This window comes from Echinops telfairi, unplaced genomic scaffold (assembly GCF_000313985.2).
Source record: "Echinops telfairi isolate 266 unplaced genomic scaffold, ASM31398v2 ScPeMD7_7469;HRSCAF=8507_0, whole genome shotgun sequence".
Taxonomy (NCBI): domain Eukaryota; kingdom Metazoa; phylum Chordata; class Mammalia; order Afrosoricida; family Tenrecidae; genus Echinops; species Echinops telfairi.
This window is the reverse complement of record NW_022111372.1, coordinates 83,349,981-83,360,826: the sequence shown is the minus strand read 5'-3', so window position 1 is coordinate 83,360,826 and position 10,846 is coordinate 83,349,981. Positions and strand designations below refer to the sequence as shown.

Here is a 10,846-nt window from a genome sequence, read left to right as displayed (position 1 = left end):
TACATTGGGCTTCTGTGAATCGTGCATTGGTATACCTGTGTGGTGCATTGGTATACCTGTATCTGTGTTGTTACCTTCAGGTCTTTTGGTCATATACCTAAAGGTGGAACAAGTCCTTTCATCTATAATTTTTTTGTTTCTTGACATTAGTTCCAATCTCTTTCATGTAACAGCACCCTTCCCGCTTTATAGGGTTCCCCATTTCCATTTGCTGTTCTTTCTTGCCCCTTTCTGACCTCTGAACTTTGTTTTTAAGTAAGTGCTGCCCTTTTGTCTTGTATGGTTGATTATTATGACGAGAATGTTCCTTGTAAGTGTTGTTGTTCAGTGTATAGTCATGACTGTAAAATGGTCCCTAGGGATGGGTTCAGTTCCAGGTTTGAAGAGTGTCAGTGTTTGAGATTTCCTACCTATTTCTATAAGACTGGTTCTATTTCTGATTCTTGGTTTTGTTCCATATTTTTCTTCTACGCAATCTAAGAATTTCTGTGATCTCATTTAGAGTGTTTGATAGTAATAGCCGGTCGTAATCTAATGGTGCTAGTCTCAGGGTAGCGGGTGGAGGCTGTGGTTCACATGGTTCCCTAGTCCTTCGGACTAATTGTTTCCTTTAGTTTGGTGTTTGGTGTTAATTTTGGAAAAATTTCAGTCATAATGTCTTCAAATATTTCTTCTGCCCGTTTCTCTCTTTTTTATTTTGGGATTCTTATAATGCATAGGGTAGATTCTTTTATATATATATGTTCTTTAGCTCCTGGGTGTCTTATTACATTGCTGTTGGTGCATTTTATTTCTACTTTTCTCTGTGTGCTTCGGTTTAGATACTTTCTGCTGACCTGTGGTCTAGTTCATTGATTCTTTCTCTGGCTCTGTCAAGTTTACGGAGTTTGTCAGAGGCATGCTTCGTCGCTTAGAGTTTTTCTCTTAGTATTTCTGTTGGATTATTTCTTCTAAGTCCCATCTCTGCAGTACTTTCTAGTACTCATTTTTATCTTTTCATTTCCCAGATAATTAGCCATATACAGCAAGATTGGGATTAGATTATTTTTTCTTATGACTGGTATATCTTAGATTTGGAAACGTTTATTTTGACCCAGTAAGCACCAAGGCTTGCTCCCAAATAGGAGGACCTAAGAAGTGCAAGCAGAGCCGCTTGACCTGAAGCTGAAAGGAGAGAGAGAGCCACAGAGCAATACTGTTGAGGAATATATCCATATAACGAATGGACTTGCTCAGGGTCAGTGGTCATCTGAATGTTTTTCCCTTTCTTCCTTATACACATCACCAAACCATTAAAGTAACCATTATTTTATTGTTGTTCAGTGGGTAACCTGCAGTGGTCCTTTCAGCCTCAGTGAAATAACGTGGATTACGTTTATCTACCTCGTGTTCTTGAATGATTCATGAGTCTTGGATTGTGGCATCTTAGAATTGTTAAGCTTATTGAACCTCATAAGTGCCTGATTTTGTCCATTCTAAAACAGAAAACTTACTGAATCCTTCATCTCATACATGCATTTTTATTAATTTATTTGGTTTTCATCGAGTTTGTAAGCCTGCCATTTCAGAGTTATTATATTCGACATAGTGAGAATGAGAGTGATGAGTAAGATGTCTTTTCCTTTAGAAACTTGGAAGATCCCCTTGCAGAGGGGTCTTGGGGAGGTGACGAGCCAGTCAGGGTGCGATGTAACAACGATGAAAAATATAACTTTCCTCTAGTTCCTAAATGCTTCCTCCCCACCCCCACTATCATGATACGAATTCTACCTTGCAAGTCTGGCTAGACAAGAGGATATACACTGGTACAGATAGGAACTGGAAACACAGGGAATCCAGGGCAGATGATCCCATCAGGACCAGTGGTGTGAGTGGCGATACTGGGAGGGTAGAGGGAGAGTGGGTTGGAAAGAGGGAACCGATTACAAGGAACTATATGTGACCTCCTCCCTGGGGGACGGACAACCGAAAAGTGGGTGAAGGGAGACGTCGGACAGGGCAAGATATGACAAAATAATAATTTATAAATTATCAGGGGCTCATGAGGGAGCGGGGAGTGGGAAGGAAGGGGAAAAATGAAGACCTAATGCCAGGGGCTTAAGTGGAGAGGAAATGTTTTGAGAATGATGAGGGCAGTGAATGTACAAATGCACTTTACACAATTCATGTGTGCATGGATTGTGATAAGAGTTGTATGAGCCCCTAATAAAACGATTAAAAAAAGAAGACGAAGAAACCTGGAAGATTACTGCTCAGCCTAACACCAGAGAGCGGTCTCACTGCCCTCTAGGCCATTCTGGCTCTCGGAGGCCCTGCAGGGCAGAGTAGAACTGCCTCTGTGGGTTTCCAAGACTGTAACTCTACGGGAGTAGAAAGCCTCCTTTCTCTCTTGGGAGAGGGAGCTTAGTACTGTGCACAGGGCTATGGCACACAGAGGTGTGGTGGTTCCTTCCCGATGGGGAAATCAGCATGTGGTTTGTGCCGAGTGGTAGCATTTTACCTGGGTTTTACAGAATGACTACAGTCTTGACAGACAGGTGGGTGGGCATTCTAATCTACATAAATAACTTACACAACTACACTTATTTGTGGTCTATTGGTAAACAGTTTACACTCAATCTTAGTACTTCCTCTTATACACTTCCACTACAAAACTTCCTTTTTGTTGTCCCTTTCCTCTTTTTGGCCATTTTCACCTTCTTTGTTTTCTGTAGTTCTGCTGATGCTGTCAGATAAGTGCTGGACTAATAACTGCAGGGTTAGGGACTGGAACCCACCAGCCATCCCATGGGAGAAAGATGAAGCTGTCGGCTCCCATAGAGATGAATAGCCTCGGATACCTATATAGCCTTGCTATGAGTTGGAATTGACTTAATGGCGGTGGGTTTGGGGCACTGGGTTATTTTTCTGTAGTTTTTAGTGGTAGATCCTGCTGCACTAGATCAGGATCCAGAGATCCTTCACCTGGATAAGCCTCCAAGTGGAAGTACAGGGTCATAGTTTTCTATGCAGCCTGTGTTTAAGAGTACATTCTATGACTAGTCAAGCAAATCTGTTCATGGGGCAAAGGATTCCATACTAGAATACAACGGACCAGACCAAGACCAGCAGAACTTAGACACGTGCTTCCATCAGCCTGCCTCGTGTTCTAGAGATGTGTTACATCTCAGCACTATCTTACTAACTTCCATCAGCCTGCCTTGTGTTCTAGAGATGTGTTACATCTCAGCACTATCTTACTAACTTCCATCAGCCTGCCTCGTGTTCTAGAGATGTGTTACATCTCAGCACTATCTTACTAACTTCTCTCCCTTTTCTTACAAAGCAGGAGAGTGCTCTTGAAAATCCCAATGCATTCGGCCCTAGTTTATCATGTGGCCAACACCATTTCTCGCTCCCCCGTCCTCACTTCTTTTCTGTATTCTCAAAAGCTAGTGTTCTTTAAAGATGCATTAAAAGAAAGAACGAAAGAACAAAACAAAGGCCTGTCTTCTTGCTTTAGGGACTGGCAGCTAGGTTTGAGACTTAATATACTCATCCCCAAACTGAGCTCCTTTTTTAACTTTCATGAATCATGACTAGGGCTGTTAGGCTGTGTGGGCACGAAGGGTGACTGTGCCAACTAACATGATCTGTTTTCTCTGGGGTAGGAAGCTGAAGCACCCGTCTCCAGAAATGTCCTCGGAGCGTAAGGAACAGCATGGCCTTTCACCTGGGGACTCATCAGAAGAAGAAAGTGAGCAGTACAGTCCTCAGCCCAGCGTCTGCCTGGAGCTTCAAAAAGAACCAAGTACTGACTTCAAGCCATTTCGGGCCATGGATCAATGCAGACCTCATTCTAGGGTCCATGTGGAGCCTCAAGAGAAACCAAATTCTGACTTCAAGCAGTTTATCATCAAAAAGCTACAGAAGAAATGCCAGTGCAGCCCATCCAAAGCAAAAAACATGATTTTTGGTTTCCTTCCTGTTTTGCACTGGCTTCCAAAGTATGATCTGAAGAAAAACATTTTAGGAGATATAATGTCTGGCTTGATTGTAGGCATCTTGTTAGTGCCCCAGTCCATTGCGTATTCCCTCTTGGCTGGCCAGGAGCCCATCTCCGGTCTGTACACATCCTTTTTTGCCAGCATCATTTATTTCCTATTAGGTACCTCTCGGCACATTTCTGTGGGCATTTTTGGAATATTGTGCCTTATGATTGGCGAGGTAGTTGACCGAGAACTACACAAAGCTGGCTATGACACTGGCCATGTTACTTCTTCTCTAGGAAACGGGAGCACATCATTAAACCACGTGTTACCTGGGTCATGTGATAGAAATTGCTATGCAATTATAGTGGGCAGCACTGTAACCTTTATGGCTGGGGTTTATCAGGTAAGAAACAAGGGAACAAGTGTTTGTTTCTGGTGAAAGTAATTGCTGTGCATGAAATCTCAGAGCTATAAAGAATCTTAGAGATCATAACCATTAATTTTTTATTGAATACTTGAGTATGTGAGACGGGGACCCAGAACTCAAACTCTGGTCTGACTGACTCCGTAAGTAAAATAAGACTCTGTTTTCTCAATCCCAGGCTACCTCCTAACCAATGAATTTCAGTAAGCCAGATCTGTTAAGTGGTTGTAGAAATTTAGAGAGGAGACCCCAACCACCTAGTACAACTCTTTAATTTTACACATCAAAAAACGGGGTTTGTGTGAGACCGTGTGATTGTACTGTCAGTCAGCATTAGTCATCAGACAGGATAACTGAATGGAGAGCTGGCGGAGGGGCTGGGAATGCAGGATTTTTGCACTAGGCATCCTCTCCCCGCTGCTTTAGAATTGTCGTGAAGTGATTCCTCTGATCATGGTTCTAAAACGTCCAAGAGAAGGCATCAGAGAAGTAATTCTCAGATCTCACTGGATCCCGCCGCTGCCATCATGATAGCTCAGTGCGCTGCCTCTGGGCGCTGCTGCCAGCCTCCGAGCGCTTCTCTGCCATCGGCATTGGAACCAGTAAGGGCAGGGCAAGAGTAGCTAACCCCGTGTGGTGCTTGGATGATCAAGAGAGAGAGAGAGAGGGAGGGAGGGAGGGAGGTGCACACGCGTTGCGGGCCTCAGAATTGACTTTGGCATTGTCATTACGGTGGCTCACCAAGAATGAGGAGAGGAGCAACAGGATTCTGAGGGATGACTGGGAAGGGAGGAAAGTTAGATATTCAGGATATAAAATGGTCAATATTGGAAAGCTTGCTGGGCCTAAATACTGAATGAGAATATTTGCTTAAAATGAAGTTAGAGTGCTGTATTAATTTTTAGAATGTGGTTCTCTTTTGACGCAAATCTAATTTTAGTTTTACCAGTTAAATGACCTGTAATTAAAGAAAACGTATGCTTTATTATTGGGAAGAATTTGAGTTTCTAGATGTTTTCTCATAGATCCTTGGGGATTGCTTCCTTTTTAGGGGTCCCTTTAGCCCTGGCCTCGGGGTGTGACAGTGTGGTTACAACAGGCATAGGAACAATTGTGGGGATGCCAGGACCGTGCAGTGTTCTGTTGTGTGTAAGGTTGCTGTGGGTAGGAACCAGCTCTATGGCACCTAGCAACAACAGAAGTGTGAAGGACTGTCTCCAGGAAACCTTTCTGAGCCTGAACCTGGGCTTGCTGGGCAGGAAACTATTGAGAGAGGAAGGCCCAGGGCAGAGTACTGAGCCTTTTCCCAACTCCGGGGCCACTCTGTGCTGAGGAGCTGTGTTTGCCATGGGTGCCTGTGTGCCTGTGCACCTGTGAGCTCCGTGAGCTATGGAATGAGATAGTCTTTTCCAAGAGAGAGGCGGATCCTTCTGAAAGAAACATTGTGCTAGACAGTAGGACTCTTAGGCTTGTGTCTCAGCTGGGCCAGTGAAGAACAGTGTTAACTCTGGGCAAATTGTTTAAGCCTCTGAGACTCAGTTTCCTCTCTTTGTAAAATGAGAGGACTGATTGTCTTTTTTCTAACTTAAACATTCCGTTGGTGCTCTGATAGTGTCTCTGTGCAAAGAATGTCAGGTTAATTTTTGGTGTGGAACCGCAGTTTAGCTTCATTTTAACACTTGCATGTCCTTTCTTCTAGGTAGTGATGGGCTTCTTTCAAGTGGGCTTTGTTTCTGTGTACCTCTCAGATGCCTTGCTGAGTGGATTTGTCACTGGTGCCTCCTTCACCATTCTTACATCTCAGGCCAAGTACCTCCTGGGGCTCAGCCTTCCTCGGAGTAGTGGTGTGGGCTCACTCGTCACCACCTGGGTGCATATCTTCAGAAACATCCATAAGACCAACATCTGTGACCTCATCACCAGCCTTTTGTGCCTTTTGGTGCTTTTGCCAACCAAAGAACTCAACGAGCGCTTCAAGTCCAAGCTGAAGGTGCCGATTCCTACGGAACTCTTTGTAGTTGTAGCAGCCACATTAGCCTCTCACTTTGGAAAGCTGCATGAAAAGTACAACTCCAGTGTTGCTGGCTGTATTCCCACCGGATTCAAACCACCCAAAGCACCAGACTGGAACTTAATCCCTAGTGTGGCTGTAGATGCAATCGCTATTTCTATCATTGGTTTTGCTATCACAGTATCGCTTTCTGAGATGTTTGCCAAGAAACACGGCTACACCGTCAGAGCAAATCAGGAAATGTATGCCATTGGCTTTTGCAATATCATCCCTTCCTTTTTCCACTGCTTCACTACCAGCGCAGCTCTGGCGAAGACGTTAGTCAAAGAGTCCACGGGCTGCCAAACCCAGCTGTCAAGTGTGGTGACCGCCCTGGTTCTTTTGTTGGTCCTCCTGGTAATAGCCCCTTTGTTCTATTCCCTTCAAAAATGTGTCCTTGGCGTGATCACGATTGTCAATCTGCGCGGAGCCCTGCTTAAATTTAAGGACCTGCCCCAGATGTGGCGACTTAGCAAGATGGACACGCTCATCTGGTTTGTGACTATGCTGTCCTCTGCCCTGATAAGTACGGAAATGGGCCTGCTTATTGGGGTTTGTTTCTCCATGTTTTGTGTCATTCTCCGCACCCAGAAGCCAAAGAGCTCCTTGCTTGGCCTGGTAGAAGACTCTGAAGTCTTTGAATCCACGTCTACTTACCAGAACCTTCAGACTATGCCAGGAATCAAAGTTTTTCGCTTTGTAGCCCCTCTCTATTACATAAACAAAGAATGTTTTAAATCTGCTTTATACAAAAAAACTCTCAACCCAGTCTTAGTTAAGGCAGCTCAGAAGAAGGCAGCCAAGAGAAGGGTCAAAGAGGAGACAGTGACTCTGAGTGGAACCCGGGATGAAGTTTCAGCCCATCTTTCCTGCGGCCCCCTGGAGCTCCACACGATCGTGATCGACTGCAGTGCGATACAGTTTCTCGATACAGCAGGGATCCACACACTGAAAGAAGTTCGCAGAGATTATGAAGCCGTCGGTGTGCACATTCTGCTGGCGCAATGCAACCCTTCTGTCAGGGACTCCCTGACCAGGGGAGAGTACCACAAAAAGGAGGAGGAAAACCTCCTCTTCTACAGTGTGTATGACGCAATGGTTTTTGCCATGGAATCTCAAAATCAGAAAGGAACAGGTGTTCCCAATGGTCTGGAGTCTTTCCAGTGATCGATTGAGAAAGTAGATGCTATGGGTCTAGTCAATGGGTTAAAATAGCCACTTCCACAGTGGAAAATGTTTCACACTTAAATTGAAACCCATTAGCTACACATCAATCTTCATTTGAAGCTATTGGGCTTTAGATCTCTAGAGATACAGCAGAGCTTATAGTTAGAATCAAAGAGAAAATATTTTGGTTTCAGGCTTTACCGAAGAAATATTTTTATTGGCAGATGCTGTTGTGTCGGCTTCGACTCAGCGACCATACGTGCAACCGAAAGGCACTGCCTGGTTCTGCGCCATTCTCGCCGTTGTCCTACGCTCGGGTCCACTGTTGCAGCCACTGGGTCCATCTCTGTCATTGTGGCCTGCCTTATTTTGGGCTGACCCTGCCCTGGTGGCAGAGTGGCTATGCTTTGGGCTGCTAACCACAGGGTAAGCAGTTTGAAACCACCAGCTGCTCCCTGGGAGGAGGAGGGAAAGGCTTTCTACTTCCATAAACAGTTACAGTCTTAGAAATCCACAGGGGCAGTAAAATGAAATCAGCGTTATCTCTGTTTATCATGACATCTAGTTGAAGAAAAAATTCGAGCCTCTATTCACTACAGTAAAGGACTCTATGGGAAAAATACTCAATGATGCAGGAAGTATCAAAAGATGATAGAAGGAATAGAGCCGCTACCGAAAAGAGACATCAGTGTTTGACCATTTCGGTTGAACATACGCCATATGATGAAGAAATAAGGTATTCTCGGAATACAGTGCCTATTGAATTAAACTGCCAACTCGTTCCAATAAACCATCCTGTTTTTTGTTTTTTTTTTTAAACTGTCCTGTTATAGAGGGTATGCATTTGAATTCTCCCTTCTCTTAGAGGTCCAGGAGTGAACTTGAGATTTACAATAGAAGTGCCAGAGTCCCTAAGAGCTCTGTGGAGAGGTGGCTGCAGGAGGTGGGGAGCATAGTTGGGCAACTTGTTCTTGCTTGTGCTCATTTTCCCAGTTGTAGCTCCCCGCATAGCAGGAAGATTGCTGGCTCCTGGGAGGCACTCATCACTGCAGTCTTCAAAGCAAAGTGCTGTGGCACAATCACATCAGGAATGGTGATGCTGGGCAAGGTCATGCCATCTGGGCAGCCATTGTGCCGTTGTGCACCACACCCCTTGTGATCCAGGGCCGGACACTGACTCAGCAGTTCTCTCCGTCATTTTAAATGAGCTCAAGGAAAACTGTCCAGGATGGATAGCAAAAAGGAGTGACGGACAGTTTCCTTTCGGAGTTGGCTTACTAAGTAACCCATCCGCCCCCAGGGCTTTTCAGCAAGCATCCATTGCAGATTAGGTCATCTCAAATAAAAGCTGTTGCTCATCTTCAGTCTGCAAGAAAAAGTCACTGTAACCCATGGAAAGGGACGTATGATATGGCAGGTATCTCCAAAAGGACACTGATGACTAGTTTGTGGCTTTTGTAGTGAAAGCAAGGCTGATTTTTACTGCAGTGCCCCTTATTGGTGTAAAATAATATATGGTGTATAATAAATGACCGTGACACCTTTTAAGTCTTGAAGCCATTATGGAAGAGGATATAGAAGCACCACACATTTATAAAACCCAAGGTGTATGAACTCCATGGGTGTGTTTATCGTAGCTGACATTAGTTATGAATTAAGGAGTAATTTGCTTTGAAACACGTGTTTGACATTGAAAGCTTATAGTTAAAATTTCGGTATGTGAACCTTGACAGGGGAGGAAAGTCATCCAAGTCAGGAAGAAGGACTGATTTATGTGAGGCGGAGACATTTAGCCATGCTAAGCAATAATTGCAAAAGGGCAAAATCATTTTTAAACTGCTCTACATTTAAATTATTTTAAATATTTATGATGCAAACCCGATCTGTAGAGAATCTATAGTAGAGTGGGACACACACACACACACACACACACACACACAGGAGAGAACCAGAAAGTGTGTAAAAAGTGGAAAGAGAAGACGATGGAATTTTCCGTGGCCTTTGTGAAGCTGCCTTGTGCACCTACCTTTAGCGCTCTTGCCAGTTCCACACATTGTTGCTTTGCTTTTGGCAGAACATGGCCCACCCAACTCTACATGGAATAAAGACTGCTCCTTCACCCTTTCACAGCAAGGCAAGTTCCAGCCGAAATCCTGGGTTTCTGTCTTTGAAGTGATTGGAAGAGTGCTTTTCCGTTCTTTGAGACCTTAGTCTAGAAGTGCAGAAATGCCAACTGCTACTGTTTGCATGTAGACCTTTTTGGTTTGTTTTTATGTAGTATTTGCTCTTCCTTGCCTTATGACAGGTCACATCACACCATCTTGTTTGTGCTTTTGTCTTAATTTCCCTTGTCCTTCCCTACGCCAGGTTTGCATTGAGACTATTAGAGATGTCTGAGGTCCTGTGACAAAGGTAATGCTTACAGATTTAAGACGCCTCTAATGTGGCAAACACCAGCACACACAGCAACAACAACAAACTCGGTAAACCCATTAGAAGGATGGAGTAATAGGATTTGACCTTTACTTGATATTTCTGTACTTAATATGGATATAAACAATTGTAGAGCTTTCTGCAGTTAGCAAATTCTTGAACTGTGTTCTGGTTTGTATCTCCCCCACCAAAACAAACAAGAGATTCTGCTTTTAGTAATTCATTAATAGCCATTTGTAAAAAACACATATGATCACACTATAATTTACATTCCACCCATGCTTTGGTTAAGACCTGCCAATATTGCCTGCTGTTGAAATTTTTTGGTTGCAGCATTTAGAAGAATCAATTCAGTGCTGAAGCCAAAGTCTAATTCACCAACTAAAACAAATATTTCCATTTTCTTTCTTGCCCAAGGGCTTGAACTTCAATTCATTAAGTGATGTTTGTGCACTAAACTGTTAAAAAGTGTATTTTACTAACTCTGAACTTTAGGTCCCAATGAAGCATTTTCTCATTCCTTATTAGCAAGTACACGAATGCTGAATGTGCTTGAGGTAGTTAGTTTATTGTGCCAACCTGGCTGATAAACGCATGTGGGGTTAATTGAAGGGCGGATGGATACATGGCCCGGTGAGCCTCGCCTTTGGAGTTCTCGGGTCTCTTGCTTTGTGATGGTCGGACCAGGGCGCAGCTGCAGTAGGCAGTTCCCTGCTTCAGCTAGCAAGGCTGACTTCCCATGAGACATCCCCAAGGAGAAGCCGCATGGATCTACCCTGATGCAGCCCTGGGTGCTGGAGC

The 10,846-nt window shown here is 44.1% G+C and overlaps 1 protein-coding gene across 1 annotated transcript in view; it reads left to right on the top strand.

Annotated features, from left to right (window-relative positions):
• SLC26A2 (solute carrier family 26 member 2) overlaps positions 1-8,065 on the top strand; it is a 22,632-nt gene extending 14,567 nt beyond the window's left edge. The window contains exons 2-3 of the mRNA XM_004697083.2: positions 3,651-4,374; positions 6,095-8,065. Of these exons, the coding sequence (XP_004697140.1) occupies positions 3,676-4,374; positions 6,095-7,612 (2,217 nt within the window). The 5' untranslated portion in view covers positions 3,651-3,675 and the 3' untranslated portion in view covers positions 7,613-8,065. The remainder of the gene's footprint in view (positions 1-3,650; positions 4,375-6,094) is intronic.
• Positions 8,066-10,846: the final 2,781 nt, after the last annotated feature.